Source organism: Cherax quadricarinatus, chromosome 15 (assembly GCF_038502225.1).
Source record: "Cherax quadricarinatus isolate ZL_2023a chromosome 15, ASM3850222v1, whole genome shotgun sequence".
Taxonomy (NCBI): domain Eukaryota; kingdom Metazoa; phylum Arthropoda; class Malacostraca; order Decapoda; family Parastacidae; genus Cherax; species Cherax quadricarinatus.
This window is the reverse complement of record NC_091306.1, coordinates 44,515,465-44,531,353: the sequence shown is the minus strand read 5'-3', so window position 1 is coordinate 44,531,353 and position 15,889 is coordinate 44,515,465. Positions and strand designations below refer to the sequence as shown.

At 46.3% G+C, this 15,889-nt stretch overlaps 1 protein-coding gene across 8 annotated transcripts in view; it reads right to left on the bottom strand.

The window, feature by feature from the left end:
- The window catches only part of LOC128703343 (PDZ_signaling and DUF4749 domain-containing protein Zasp66), a 325,662-nt gene that overhangs the window by 70,344 nt on the left and 239,429 nt on the right, over positions 1–15,889 (bottom strand). For all 8 annotated transcript variants that reach the window (XM_070085326.1, XM_070085325.1, XM_070085330.1 and 5 more), the window contains exon 3: positions 7,041–7,194. In XM_070085326.1, the coding sequence (XP_069941427.1) occupies positions 7,041–7,194 (154 nt within the window). The remainder of the gene's footprint in view (positions 1–7,040; positions 7,195–15,889) is intronic.

Genomic DNA, 15,889 nt, shown 5'->3' with positions numbered 1-15,889 from the left:
TATATATATATATATATATATATATATATATATATATATATATATATATATATATATATATGTGTGTGTGTGTGTGTGTGTGTGTGTGTGTGTGTGTGTGTGTGTGTGTGTGTGTGTGTGTGTGTGTGTACACACACGATTAATCATTTAATATTTTTTAGCATTGCTGTTGCATGAGTTGCAGTGTTAAGGATAAGTTGCTGAAATGTTTCAGTGCACTAACTGCAGCTACAAAAAAACAAACTAGTTGAATCTGTTATTATGGAAGGCGTCCATTACTTTACCGTGACGGAAGAACAGTGGAGATGTAACGCCACTGAGACAAAAAAGTCATGTCAACTAACCTCATTTTCACATAATTTCTGCTCACTTTACTTAATAATGTTTTATTTTTCTCTGGTGAGTAGGAATCAGTTTCACGTTTTCAGTGGCATCCCGGTAAAGAATAGAAAGTCCAAATACCGTGGCTTTAAAAACACACAGATAACCCACACTTAGGAGAATGAAACTTATGACAACGTTTCGGTCCCACTGGAAGCATGAACAAGTCATACCTAAGCGAGTAGCGAAGATGTTCAGAATGTATAAGAGAGGTGGCGAGGGGATAGGAGTGGTAGAATGGGAGGAGGAAGTAGTAGTAGTACTAGTAGTAGTGGTAACTGTAGTGCTAGCAGTAGTAGCATTAGTAGTATTAATAGTAGTAGCTGTAGTGGAAGAGGTAGTGGTGGTAGAATATTGCAGCAGTGGTAGAGATAGGTGGTAGTACTACTACTACTACTACTAGCAGTAGTAGTAGTAGTAGTAGTGACAGTAGTAGTAGTAGAAAACCGGGGAAAAATAAAATAATGACTGGCCGTGTAAGATTAGTGAAAAAATAGTAGATATCGTAGTAGTAACAGTAGAGGTAATCTGCCGGAACAAGAGAATAGAAGAGCACTGCTTGAGAGCTACTGGCCCACGAGTGTAGGACAAAATCCCTGTGGGACAAATCCCCCATAGGACAGAACTTACATAGGTAGAAGGCAGGAAAGGCAATGAAAATAGAGGAAAGGCGAAGAGGTAAAGAGAGAAGATAAACATCAAATTAAAGGGTTCTGAAGTTTAGAGCATTTGACAATGAAATGAGAAAGGAAGACATATACATAGACAAAGCCACGACTAAGATTATGTTGGGAATGTTAGGAATAAAAATTCTTCAACACGATGGCGTCTGTGAAGGACAGAGTAAAGCAGACAATTTTAGCAGAGGACCACTTAATAAAATGACTGTAATCTCTAACATGACAGCAAAAAAACATTATTTGTGTAGACACTTCTTTTGTTCTCTTTAAGTCTGTCAGAAAGAGAGTGGCCAGTTTCTCCGAATTATTGGAGAGGACAAGAGGAGCAGGAAATGGAGTAGACACCTGAAGCATCAGTGGCAGGAGAAGTACAAACTATATTACTACAAATGGTATTCATAATAAGATTTAGGAGACTAGAAATATAGGAAAGGCAAAGAACAGGAGATTTCACAGGAGGCGAGAGTTTGGGAGTGAAAAATCCCTTTAGTATGCGAGTAAGCAGAATCTGTGACATCGGTAAGGTAGCCAAGGCAAGAGAAGCTGCAAAGAGCGTAAATACACGTTCACAACTTTTATTAACATGCTCCATCTGTCATGAAAGGTGTTCCCGTTTCTCTATCTCTGTGTCTTCCGCAGTTGTGACCCTCAGTTGCTCGACTCGGAAACTTCCACTGTTCGAAGCTTCTTCTCTCGCCTTGTCTACCCATACGATTTCACAAATTCTGGCTACCCAGAAGTCTATTCTTTGCCTTCCCTATATTTCCAATCTTCTAAATCTTAACAACATCCTCTATTATTTAGATTTCAAACCTGCTTTTCACCAAACTAACACCCTTCGTATTAATATAGTTCGTACCTCTTCTGGCACTGACGCTATGAGAGTCTACTTCATTTCCTCTCCAATAACCTGGAGAAACTGGTCACTTTCTGACAGACTTAAAGAGCACAAAAGAAGTGTTAGACTTGCCGACTCTGACAATGTTCCTTTCTCTCATGTTAAAGATTACAGTCATTTTATTAACTGGTTCATTTTATTAACTGGTCCTCTGTCAAAACTAGACACCCTTCATCTATCCTTCACAGACGCCATCCTCTTGAAGAATTCTTATTCTTAACATAATCTTAGTCCTGGCTTTATCTCTGTAGATATTTTCCTTTCTCATAACATTGTCAAATGCTCTGTAGCTTGACCTGATCTTTATCTCCCTTCCTTACCCCTTCTCCTTTCCTATAGTTTCATTTCATGTTTTATGATTAGGTGGGTTCTGTCCTATGAGGGCTTTGTCTCGCAGGGGATTTTATCCTACACTCGTGGGCCAGTAGCTCTCCTGCAGTGATCCACTGTTCTTTTGTTCTTATGTACTACCTTCGTTATTACTACTACTACTACTACTACTACTATGACCATAATTATTACTACTATTACTACTACTTCTACTCTTATTTCTTCACGAATTCTACACTACCATTTTTCCATTTTTCATTACTGCCACTGCTGGATTATTACCTACTTCTACCACTACTACTTCTACTGCTACTACTGCTGCTAATACTACTACTACTACTACTACTACTACTACTACTACTACTACTACTACTACTACTACTACTACTACCTCTACTACTACCTCCATTACTACCTCCACTACTACCTCTACTACCATTACTATCTCTACTACTCCCTACTCCAGTTCTACCACTCCCTTCCTCCGCACTCTTTTATATATAATCTGGCATTCTTGCCTTCTCGCTTCAGTACTACTTCTTAATGTTCCATGTCAAACTGAATTGTACGGGTTATTTGTTTATAGCTTCCTATCATATTCAGAAGAATACTTGTGATCTGTGTTTTCAACCAAAAAATGGAAGCCTTGATTGAATGCATTTTGTACTAAGGGACAATTGTTGAAGTAGCCTGGCAGTTGTTGGAAAATTCCTGAGTGCAAGAGGTGCATGTTTACTGTTTGACATTGAAATAATTCAGATATATCAAATGACTGTCGTAGCAAAGTGGCTTAATGCACTACACACACACACACACGCACACACACACACACACACACACACACACACACACACACACACACACACACACACACACACACACACACACACACACACACACACACACACATATATTATATACATATATATATATATATATATATATATATATATATATATATATATATATATATATATATATATATTGAGGAACTGTTTAATGTTGATTTACAAAGGAAGGCAGTAATTTCATGCATTGGCCAGGGAGGCATAACATCTTTTAGGAGTGAAGAAGAATCAGATGTGAGTGTGGGGGGAGGTGCGTGAGGCATTACATAGAATGAAAGGAGGTAAAGTAATTGGAACTGATGAGATCATGACATAAATGTTAAGAGCAGGGGGGAGGGATATAGTTTTGGAATGGTTGGTTCTTATATTGAATAAATGCATGAAAGAGGGGAAGGTATGTAGGGATTGGCAGAGAGCGCATATAATTCCTTTATATTAGGGAAAAGGGAACAAAATTACTGGGAAATAAGCTTACTGAGTATACTAGGTAATGTGCATGGTAGGGTTATTTTTGAAAGAATTAGAGTAAAGACAGAGAGTAGGATTGTAGATGAACAAGGAGGCTTTGGAATGGGTAGGGGATGTGTAGATCAAGCGTTTACAGTGAAGCATATAAGTGAACAATATTTAGATAAAGGTAGGGATATTTTCATTGAATTTATGGATTTAGAAAAGGCATATAATAAGGTGGATACGGGAGCAATTGGCAGATGTTGCAAGTGTATGGAATATGTAGTAAGTTACTAAATGCTGTAAAGAGTTTTTATGAGGATAATGAAGCTCGGGTTAGGGTGTGTAGGAGAGGGAGATTACTTACCAGCAAAAGTAAGTCTTAGACAGGGATGTTTAATGTCACCATGGTTGTTTAACATATTTATAGATGGAGTTGTAAAAGAAGTAAATGCTAGGGTGTTCGGGAGAGGGGCAGAATTAAACTATGGGGAATCAAATACAAAATGGGAGTTGACAGTTACTTTTTGCTGATGATACTGTGGTTTTGGGAGATTCTAAAGTTGCAAAGGTTAGTGGACGAGTTTGGGAGGGTGTGTAAAGAAAGAAAGTTGAAAGTGAACATAGATAAGAGTAAAGTGATGAGGTTATCAAATGAGTTGGGTACTGAAAAAATGGATATCACATTGGGGGGAGCATGGAAGAAGTGAATGTGTTCAGATATATGGGAGTAGATTTATCAGCAGATGGGTTTATGAGGGATGAGGTTAACCATAGAATTCATGAAGGAAAAAAAGTGAGTGGTGCGTTAAGATATCTGTAGAGACAAACACCGTTATCCATGGAGGCAAAGAAGAGAATGTACGAGAGTATAGTGGTACCAACACTCTTATATGGGTGTGAAGCTTGGGTTGTAAATACTGCAGCGAAGAGGAGGCTGGAAGTAGTGGAGATGTCGTGTCTAAGCGCAATGTGTAGAGTAAATATTATGTATAGAATTCGCAGTGTGGAAATTAGGAGGAAGTGTAGTTACAAAAAATATTATTCAGAGAGCTGAAGAGGGGTTGTTGAGGTTGTTTAGAGAGGATGGAGCAAAATAGTGACTTAGAGGGTGTATAAATCTGTTGTGGAGGGAAGGGGTAGGAGTCGCTCTATATATGTATGTATAGTTGCATTCTCCGCCTATGTATAATGTCTTTCTACCTCTGTATGTTAGAAGTGATCAAGGTCCCAGGACCGAAACGTTTTCTAATAAATATGTCCTAGTGTTTGCTTACGTGTCTTTTTAAACCAAGTTGTCGGTATTTATTGTCAAGGTTTATACCATCGTTGCATACATACATAATCAAATAAGCCAGATATAATGATGATGTCTGACGCAACTATAAAGCGTTCAAATATACTGGACTGCACTTAGGCGTATGCTAAGCATTCAACTCCCTTCCCATTCCCATTCCCCATCCCGTCTCCTCTTCCCCCTTCACCCTCCCCTTGAAGGAGGCTCCTTGAAGCTGGCCAGGGGTAGTCTATCCCCCCCAAAAGTATTTTTCCATCCTTTCCTTGGATTAAATCTGATTGTTCAGACACCGTATCTCCCCAACGGATTTATCGCTTCTCTTAAATAAAATAATAGCAATAACCATAATTTAATAATAATAATAATGATAATGCCCTCACTGCTTAAGTTCTCACCAGAGAATTTACATTATCAACAGTGTTCTATATTGGTATTACGGAAGCAGTGGCTGTAGTGACGTGGTTGTAGTGACGTGGTTGTAGTGACGTGGTTGTAGTGACGTGGTTGGCTGACTCGCTCTGAGTCTTCTTGTTAAGCATTCCACTATGTATCTGTTTTCTCAATCATAATTATGTATTATTTGATGGACTGTAAGATGATGCAGGATAAAGAGGTTCAATTGTTTCAGATGAAGTCTTCGTCGGAGGGGAAGGTAACTCACACAAGAGGGGAAGGTAACTTACACAAGAGGGGAAGGTAACTCACACAAGAGGGGAAGGTAACTCACACAAGAGGGGAAGGTAACTCACACAAGAGGGGAAGGTAACTCACACAAGAGGGGAAGGTAACTCACACAAGAGGGGAAGGTAACTCACACAAGAGGGGAAGGTAACTCACACAAGAGAGGGAGGTTAATTCACATAAAGGGGAAGTTAACTCACATGAGAAGGTAACTCACAAAACGGTAAGGTAACTTACAAGAAGAAAAGGTAGCTCACAGGAAGGGAAGGTAACTCACAAAAGAAATCAGTTGACACAGGGGAGGGGGGGGGGACGTGGCATAAGCTGGTTATCGCTTAACTAACGGCGGAGAGAAGCACTAATTAACTCGCCCCTACGGGCGAGTTTATTGGCCGTGTACACCACTCATTCTGAGTGAATATAACTCCACAAAGACTGTGTGTAGCTGTGATACTCATCTCCTCATAAAACGCAAGTGGATGAGGACGGTACTGGACAGTGTCACTCATCTTTAGAAGTGAATATAATATGGGACCATTGTTCACTACCATTTATCCTGCTACCGAATATTCTGCTGAAAAGAACAGCGTTGGCAGTCACCCTACCGTTTTAACAGTAAATGACAGAACCACTCAAAATTCAGCACTGTCTTAATGAGAGTAATGACAGTCGTGGCACTCATCCTGTGAGTATACATACCGCCATAGGGACAGTATATTTCAGCTCAAATAATTGATACACTATTGGCAATACTAACATACTATCTATTACATGTGTATGAATAACGACGTAGTGTGGCTGTCCTCCTCTACGACACACACTGCAGTTTCCTAAACACAGGAAAATATATATTGTTTTCATGACGGTTATAGCACAGCTCAGCTGTGCATTACGTATATCTTAAAGTTGTAAATTTCTGCTGCTCATCCGAGTAGCAGAAATTTACAACTATGCCCCAGAGGAGTCAGTTGGTGGAAGACTTCTTGTAAGTGTTGGTGCTAGTCGGTTTAATAATAATGGCTCTCTCTAGGCCTATTAATGACTTTTCAGGCCTATTAACACAGCCAAGCCATTTATTCGTTATTGTTTTCTTGTAATAAGATTCATTTCTCGCAAAACTTTCACAAGTGACCACAATTCACTGACGAAGGTCGTTACTGTATTCTCACGTATGCGACACTCTTGTCTCACTAGCGAAGCTAAAGCGAATTTTGTCCCTTTGAGGGACCAGCGAATGGTACAGAGACACTGCGAGGGAACAACCCAAAACGATATCCTTCAACTAGGCAAATCTGGGGCAAAGTTCATTGTGGAAAAGAAAAAAAACGGGAAAGTGGGCTAATACGTATGTTTCCCGGACAAAATAATAGTAAATTACTAGACAGTATAAGCAAAGAATGGATGTTTTAAGGAGAGAGATCGATAATGAAAGTATGAGAGAGAGGGAGAGTAGGGCAATGGTGGGTGTGACTTACCTCAGGGCGAGCGCTAGTGTTGGGAGCGGCGCCAGGTAGCGGGTGAACGCTGGAGACTGGCACCGAGGGGGTAGCGTGAGCCGGGCTGCCGTTGACCAGCGGAGCCGCTGAGGTTGTTGCTGTTGCTCCTGCAGGGGTGGTGTGCACTCCCGTCCTGCAACAATACCACGACTTAATTAATCACTCTCCAAGTTACACAGAGAGCAAAATATGTGTCGGCAGACTGAGGTGTTTTTATCGTTATTCAGTTTAAAAATCAGTAGTGGGTGTGGCCGTCCTACCGTGGTGGTGCCCTGTCAACCAACTGTTCGACTGAGACAGTAAAATGTATTGCAGGGAGGTGCCAGTTGCCATTTATTGGAGATGAGCTGGGTTATGAGTGCCAAGTTGGGTGGTGTATGTGTGTGCGTGTGTTTGTGTGCACTCACCTAATAGTGGTTGCAAGGGTCGAGTCTGCGCCTCTGATGCTGCATCTTAATGTGCGTGTCTGACTGCAATTAAGTTAGGGGGAGTCCGGCTGTCGATTACATTCATTCTAAATTCCTAGCCTCATGGCTCCCCTTCTCACCTACTTCTAAAGCTGTGTACTGAATCATCGGCTTCCTTCGCATCTCCCAGATCGTTACTCTTCTTTCCACCCTTGGATACTGGTGATGGCCTCCTGATCCAAGGAACTGGACGTGTCCTCTGGGACTTGTTCAACGGGCGTTGTATATTGACCGCTACGGATTTACCTCATCGTTTAGATGTAATACAACAATAATAATAATAATATATCGCTTTCTCTTGTTCCTTATTCAAATAAGCTCGTTGCTGTATGCGTCATGAGACTTTATATGTTGTCCAACATCATTATGTGCTCCCTGGGTCTCTGTTCTCTTGTATTAATGTTGGTAGAATTACTGACAATATGTTAAGTAAAAGGACACAAGTTCAACTAATGTGACATTTTATTGTGGCAACGTTTCGCTCTCCAGGAGCTTTGTCAAGTCGTTACAGTTGATTACGGCTTGACAAAGCTCCTAGCATATTGTCGGCAATTCTACGAACATTACTGCAATAGTTATGGTATACTTGTGACCCTTTCAGAGTTTCTCTGCAGTCCAGTTTGTGGCCAGACTGGACTACAGGTCTGTGGCCAGATTGGACTGCAAGTCTGTGGTCAGATTGGACTGTAGGTCTGTGGCCAGACTAGGCTGCAGGTCTGTGGTCAGACTGGACTGCAGGTCTGTGACCAGATTGGACTACAGGTCAGTGGTCATTACTAGTAGATCATTCCTCTTAGGTCTCGTAGCGAGAACCAGAACCTTCTCTCTGAAGTCTGGACGTGTCTATTCAGTAGAAGTTAAGTCAGGTAAGGTTTGTCAGGGAGCAGGACAAGTGTTTCCTGACATATGACGACCCGCCGCTAGAGTTCGGGTAGAGAGCTCCGTACTGAAAAGTCGTTCGTATTTTTGCCAGAAATGTTCAAATTTCATCGCTTCAAATACTCAATTGTACTTCATGTTGTAAATTGTTTACGGTAATTTTTACCACTAAACCGTTCATTGCTTGTTAATTATAAGTTAATTTTAATCCTGCTCATAATGCTCTGCATACAAGGGGCTTTGACATGTTCACCCAACTAGTATAATTCCTTGTACAACTATGTATCATGTCCATATAAACTATATGGATATGAATATAAATTGACGTTCACCTGTTGGGATAAGCTTTGTGACACACATTAACGTCCTTTTACCTAGCCTATGGTTAGTAGACTATCCTCGTCCGTATAAAACTATCCTCGTCCGTATAAAACTATCCTCGTCCGTATAACACTATCCTCGTCCGTATGAAGCTTCAGACACCTGCTGGAGTCCGGTAACAACTCGCCTGACGGGTTTTATGTACCAAGAGTCTTTCCTGGTGTGTGTCTCACGTTCCAACAGTCTTCCCTGGTGTGTCTCACGTTCCAAGAGTCTTCCCTGGTGTGTCTCACGTTCCAAGAGTCTTCCCTGGTGTGTCTCACGTTCCAAGAGTCTTCCCTGGTGTGTCTCACGTTCCAAGAGTCTTCCCTGGTGTGTCTCACGTTCCAAGAGTCTTCCCTGGTGTGTCTCACGCTCCAAGAGTCTTCTCTGGTGTGCCTCACGTACCGAGTCTTCCCTGGTATGCCTCACGTACCGAGAGTCTTCCCTGGTATGCCTCACGTACAGAGAGTCTTCCCTGGTGTGTCTCACGTACCGAGAGTCTTCCCTGGTATGTCTCACGTTCCAAGAGTCTTCCCTGGTGTGTCTCACGTTCCAAGAGTCTTCCCTGGTGTGTCTCACGTTCCAAGAGTCTTCTCTGGTGTGCCTCACGTACCGAGTCTTTCCTGGTATGCCTCACGTACCGAGAGTCTTCCCTGGTATGCCTCACGTACCGAGAGTCTTCTCTGGTATGCCTCACGTACCGAGTCTTTCCTGGTATGCCTCACGTACCGAGAGTCTTCCCTGGTATGCCTCAAGTACCGAGAGTCTTCCCTGGTGTGTCTCACGTACCGAGAGTCTTCCCTGGTATGCCTCACGTACCGAGAGTCTTCCCTGGTATGCCTCACGTACCGAGAGTCTTCCCTGGTGTGTCTCACGTACCGAGAGTCTTCCCTGGTATGCCTCACGTACCGAGAGTCTTCCCTGGTGTGTCTCACGTACCGAGAGTCTTCCCTGGTATGCCTCACGTACCGAGAGTCTTCCCTGGTATGCCTCACGTACCGAGAGTCTTCCCTGGTATGCCTCACGTACCGAGAGTCTTCCCTGGTATGCCTCACGTACCGAGAGTCTTCCCTGGTATGTCTCACGTACCGAGAGTCTTCCCTGGTATGCCTCACGTACCGAGAGTCTTCCCTGGTATGCCTCACGTACCGAGAGTCTTCCCTGGTGTGTCTCACGTACCGAGAGTCTTCCCTGGTATGCCTCACGTACCGAGAGTCTTCCCTGGTATGCCTCACGTACCGAGAGTCTTCCCTGGTGTGTCTCACGTACCGAGAGTCTTCCCTGGTATGCCTCACGTACCGAGAGTCTTCCCTGGTGTGTCTCACGTACCGAGAGTCTTCCCTGGTATGCCTCACGTACCGAGAGTCTTCCCTGGTATGCCTCACGTACCGAGAGTCTTCCCTGGTATGCCTCACGTACCGAGAGTCTTCCCTGGTATGCCTCACGTACCGAGAGTCTTCCCTGGTATGTCTCACGTACCGAGAGTCTTCCCTGGTATGCCTCACGTACCGAGAGTCTTCCCTGGTATGCCTCACGTACCGAGAGTCTTCCCTGGTGTGTCTCACGTACCGAGAGTCTTCCCTGGTATGCCTCACGTACCGAGAGTCTTCCCTGGTATGCCTCACGTACCGAGAGTCTTCCCTGGTGTGTCTCACGTACCGAGAGTCTTCCCTGGTATGCCTCACGTACCGAGAGTCTTCCCTGGTGTGTCTCACGTACCGAGAGTCTTCCCTGGTATGCCTCACGTACCGAGAGTCTTCCCTGGTATGCCTCACGTACCGAGAGTCTTCCCTGGTATGCCTCACGTACCGAGAGTCTTCCCTGGTATGCCTCACGTACCGAGAGTCTTCCCTGGTATGTCTCACGTACCGAGAGTCTTCCCTGGTATGCCTCACGTACCGAGAGTCTTCCCTGGTATGCCTCACGTACCGAGAGTCTTCCCTGGTGTGTCTCACGTACCGAGAGTCTTCCCTGGTATGCCTCACGTACCGAGAGTCTTCCCTGGTATGCCTCACGTACCGAGAGTCTTCCCTGGTATGCCTCACGTACCGAGAGTCTTCCCTGGTATGTCTCACGTACCGAGAGTCTTCCCTGGTATGTCTCACGTACCGAGAGTCTTCCCTGGTGTGTCTCACGTACCGAGAGTCTTCCCTGGTGTGTCTCACGTACCGAGAGTCTTCCCTGGTATGTCTCACGTACCGAGAGTCTTCCCTGGTATGTCTCACGTACCGAGAGTCTTCCCTGGTGTGTCTCACGTACCGAGAGTCTTCCCTGGTGTGTCTCACGTACCGAGAGTCTTCCCTGGTATGTCTCACGTACCGAGAGTCTTCCCTGGTGTGTCTCACGTACCGAGAGTCTTCCCTGGTATGTCTCACGTACCGAGAGTCTTCCCTGGTATGTCTCACGTACCGAGAGTCTTCCCTGGTGTGTCTCACGTACCGAGAGTCTTCCCTGGTATGTCTCACGTACCGAGAGTCTTCCCTGGTATGTCTCACGTACCGAGAGTCTTCCCTGGTATGTCTCACGTACCGAGAGTCTTCCCTGGTGTGTCTCACGTACCGAGAGTCTTCCCTGGTGTGTCTCACGTACCGAGAGTCTTCCCTGGTATGTCTCACGTACCGAGAGTCTTCCCTGGTGTGTCTCACGTACCGAGAGTCTTCCCTGGTATGTCTCACGTACCGAGAGTCTTCCCTGGTGTGTCTCACGTACCGAGAGTCTTCCCTGGTGTGTCTCACGTACAGAGAGTCTTCCCTGGTGTGTCTCACGTACAGAGAGTCTTCCCTGGTGTGTCTCACGTACCGAGAGTCTTCCCTGGTATGCCTCACGTACAGAGAGTCTTCCCTGGTGTGTCTCACGTACAGAGAGTCTTCCCTGGTGTGTCTCACGTACAGAGAGTCTTCCCTGGTGTGTCTCACGTACAGAGAGTCTTCCCTGGTGTGTCTCACGTACAGAGAGTCTTCCCTGGTATGCCTCACGTACAGAGAGTCTTCCCTGGTGTGTCTCACGTACAGAGAGTCTTCCCTGGTGTGTCTCACGTACAGAGAGTCTTCCCTGGTGTGTCTCACGTACAGAGAGTCTTCCCTGGTGTGTCTCACGTACAGAGAGTCTTCCCTGGTGTGTCTCACGTACAGAGAGTCTTCCCTGGTGTGTCTCACGTACAGAGAGTCTTCCCTGGTGTGTCTCACGTACAGAGAGTCTTCCCTGGTATGCCTCACGTACAGAGAGTCTTCCCTGGTATGTCTCACGTACAGAGAGTCTTCCCTGGTGTGTCTCACGTACAGAGAGTCTTCCCTGGTGTGTCTCACGTACAGAGAGTCTTCCCTGGTGTGTCTCACGTACAGAGAGTCTTCCCTGGTATGCCTCACGTACAGAGAGTCTTCCCTGGTATGTCTCACGTACAGAGAGTCTTCGCTGGTATGTCTCACGTACCGAGAGTCTTCCCTGGTGTGTCTCACGTACAGAGAGTCTTCCCTGGTGTGTCTCACGTACAGAGAGTCTTCCCTGGTGTGTCTCACGTACAGAGAGTCTTCCCTGGTGTGTCTCACGTACAGAGAGTCTTCCCTGGTATGCCTCACGTACAGAGAGTCTTCCCTGGTATGTCTCACGTACAGAGAGTCTTCCCTGGTGTGTCTCACGTACAGAGAGTCTTCCCTGGTGTGTCTCACGTACAGAGAGTCTTCCCTGGTATGCCTCACGTACAGAGAGTCTTCCCTGGTATGTCTCACGTACAGAGAGTCTTCCCTGGTATGTCTCACGTACAGAGAGTCTTCCCTGGTATGTCTCACGTACCGAGAGTCTTCCCTGGTGTGTCTCACGTACAGAGAGTCTTCCCTGGTATGTCTCACGTACCGAGAGTCTTCCCTGGTATGTCTCACGTACAGAGAGTCTTCCCTGGTATGTCTCACGTACAGAGAGTCTTCCCTGGTGTGTCTCACGTACAGAGAGTCTTCCCTGGTATGTCTCACGTACAGAGAGTCTTCCCTGGTATGTCTCACGTACAGAGAGTCTTCCCTGGTGTGTCTCACGTACAGAGAGTCTTCCCTGGTATGTCTCACGTACCGAGAGTCTTCCCTGGTGTGTCTCACGTACAGAGAGTCTTCCCTGGTATGTCTCACGTACAGAGAGTCTTCCCTGGTATGTCTCACGTACAGAGAGTCTTCCCTGGTGTGTCTCACGTACAGAGAGTCTTCCCTGGTATGTCTCACGTACCGAGAGTCTTCCCTGGTGTGTCTCACGTACAGAGAGTCTTCCCTGGTGTGTCTCACGTACCGAGAGTCTTCCCTGGTATGCCTCACGTACCGAGAGTCTTCCCTGGTGTGTCTCACGTACAGAGAGTCTTCCCTGGTGTGTCTCACGTACAGAGAGTCTTCCCTGGTATGTCTCACGTACCGAGAGTCTTCCCTGGTGTGTCTCACGTACAGAGAGTCTTCCCTGGTGTGTCTCACGTACCGAGAGTCTTCCCTGGTATGCCTCACGTACAGAGAGTCTTCCCTGGTATGCCTCACGTACAGAGAGTCTTCCCTGGTATGCCTCACGTACAGAGAGTCTTCCCTGGTATGCCTCACGTACCGAGAGTCTTCCCTGGTATGCCTCACGTACCGAGAGTCTTCCCTGGTATGCCTCACGTACCGAGAGTCTTCCCTGGTATGCCTCACGTACCGAGAGTCTTCCCTGGTATGCCTCACGTACCGAGAGTCTTCCCTGGTGTGTCTCACGTACAGAGAGTCTTCCCTGGTATGCCTCACGTACCGAGAGTCTTCCCTGGTATGCCTCACGTACCGAGAGTCTTCCCTGGTATGCCTCACGTACCGAGAGTCTTCCCTGGTATGCCTCACGTACCGAGAGTCTTCCCTGGTATGCCTCACGTACCGAGAGTCTTCCCTGGTATGCCTCACGTACCGAGAGTCTTCCCTGGTATGCCTCACGTACCGAGAGTCTTCCCTGGTGTGCCTCACGTACCGAGAGTCTTCCCTGGTATGCCTCACGTACAGAGAGTCTTCCCTGGTATGCCTCACGTACCGAGAGTCTTCCCTGGTATGCCTCACGTACAGAGAGTCTTCCCTGGTATGCCTCACGTACCGAGAGTCTTCCCTGGTGTGTCTCACGTACAGAGAGTCTTCCCTGGTGTGTCTCACGTACAGAGAGTCTTCCCTGGTATGCCTCACGTACCGAGAGTCTTCCCTGGTATGCCTCACGTACCGAGAGTCTTCCCTGGTATGCCTCACGTACCGAGAGTCTTCCCTGGTATGCCTCACGTACCGAGAGTCTTCCCTGGTATGCCTCACGTACCGAGAGTCTTCCCTGGTATGCCTCACGTACAGAGAGTCTTCCCTGGTATGCCTCACGTACAGAGAGTCTTCCCTGGTATGCCTCACGTACAGAGAGTCTTCCCTGGTATGCCTCACGTACCGAGAGTCTTCCCTGGTGTGTCTCACGTACCGAGAGTCTTCCCTGGTATGCCTCACGTACAGAGAGTCTTCCCTGGTATGCCTCACGTACAGAGAGTCTTCCCTGGTATGCCTCACGTACCGAGAGTCTTCCCTGGTATGCCTCACGTACCGAGAGTCTTCCCTGGTATGCCTCACGTACCGAGAGTCTTCCCTGGTATGCCTCACGTACCGAGAGTCTTCCCTGGTATGCCTCACGTACCGAGAGTCTTCCCTGGTATGCCTCACGTACCGAGAGTCTTCCCTGGTATGCCTCACGTACCGAGAGTCTTCCCTGGTATGCCTCACGTACCGAGAGTCTTCCCTGGTATGCCTCACGTACAGAGAGTCTTCCCTGGTATGCCTCACGTACAGAGAGTCTTCCCTGGTATGCCTCACGTACAGAGAGTCTTCCCTGGTATGCCTCACGTACCGAGAGTCTTCCCTGGTGTGTCTCACGTACCGAGAGTCTTCCCTGGTATGCCTCACGTACAGAGAGTCTTCCCTGGTATGCCTCACGTACAGAGAGTCTTCCCTGGTATGCCTCACGTACCGAGAGTCTTCCCTGGTATGCCTCACGTACCGAGAGTCTTCCCTGGTATGCCTCACGTACCGAGAGTCTTCCCTGGTATGCCTCACGTACCGAGAGTCTTCCCTGGTATGCCTCACGTACCGAGAGTCTTCCCTGGTATGCCTCACGTACCGAGAGTCTTCCCTGGTATGCCTCACGTACCGAGAGTCTTCCCTGGTGTGTCTCACGTACCGAGAGTCTTCCCTGGTATGCCTCACGTACCGAGAGTCTTCCCTGGTATGTCTCACGTACCGAGAGTCTTCCCTGGTGTGTCTCACGTACCGAGAGTCTTCCCTGGTATGCCTCACGTACCGAGAGTCTTCCCTGGTATGGCTCACGTACCGAGAGTCTTCCCTGGTATGCCTCACGTACCGAGAGTCTTCCCTGGTATGCCTCACGTACCGAGAGTCTTCCCTGGTGTGTCTCACGTACCGAGAGTCTTCCCTGGTATGCCTCACGTACCGAGAGTCTTCCCTGGTATGTCTCACGTACCGAGAGTCTTCCCTGGTGTGTCTCACGTACCGAGAGTCTTCCCTGGTATGCCTCACGTACCGAGAGTCTTCCCTGGTATGCCTCACGTACCGAGAGTCTTCCCTGGTGTGTCTCACGTACAGAGAGTCTTCCCTGGTATGCCTCACGTACCGAGAGTCTTCCCTGGTATGTCTCACGTACAGAGAGTCTTCCCTGGTATGCCTCACGTACCGAGAGTCGTGAAAGTTGCGTCACACTTCAGAAGTTTTTTCGAAAATAAAGTTTTTTCGAAAATATAATCTATAGATTTACGAAAAAAAATCGATTATTTTTATATGAATTTTCATTAGGCGAGTGACCACTTTATTTTGTACTTGCTCAGATAGGCCTACCAGGGCCTACTGCTTTTCTTGAATAAATTAATTGTATTTTTTCTTCCAATATCCATAAGGTAGATCATAGCGCAAGACGATGTGGGTATTACCAAGGCTTACGAATTACGTAATTACGTAATTGCGTTATTTTTCTTTACATTACGTAATGTAATTTTCTGTGAGAAGTGTTAAAGTCTGGCATCTTATTAACACATTTCAATGAGTTTCAGGTCGTTTGTCTCCGATAGATCTCTTCGTCTTTCTGAAGTGTCTGTAT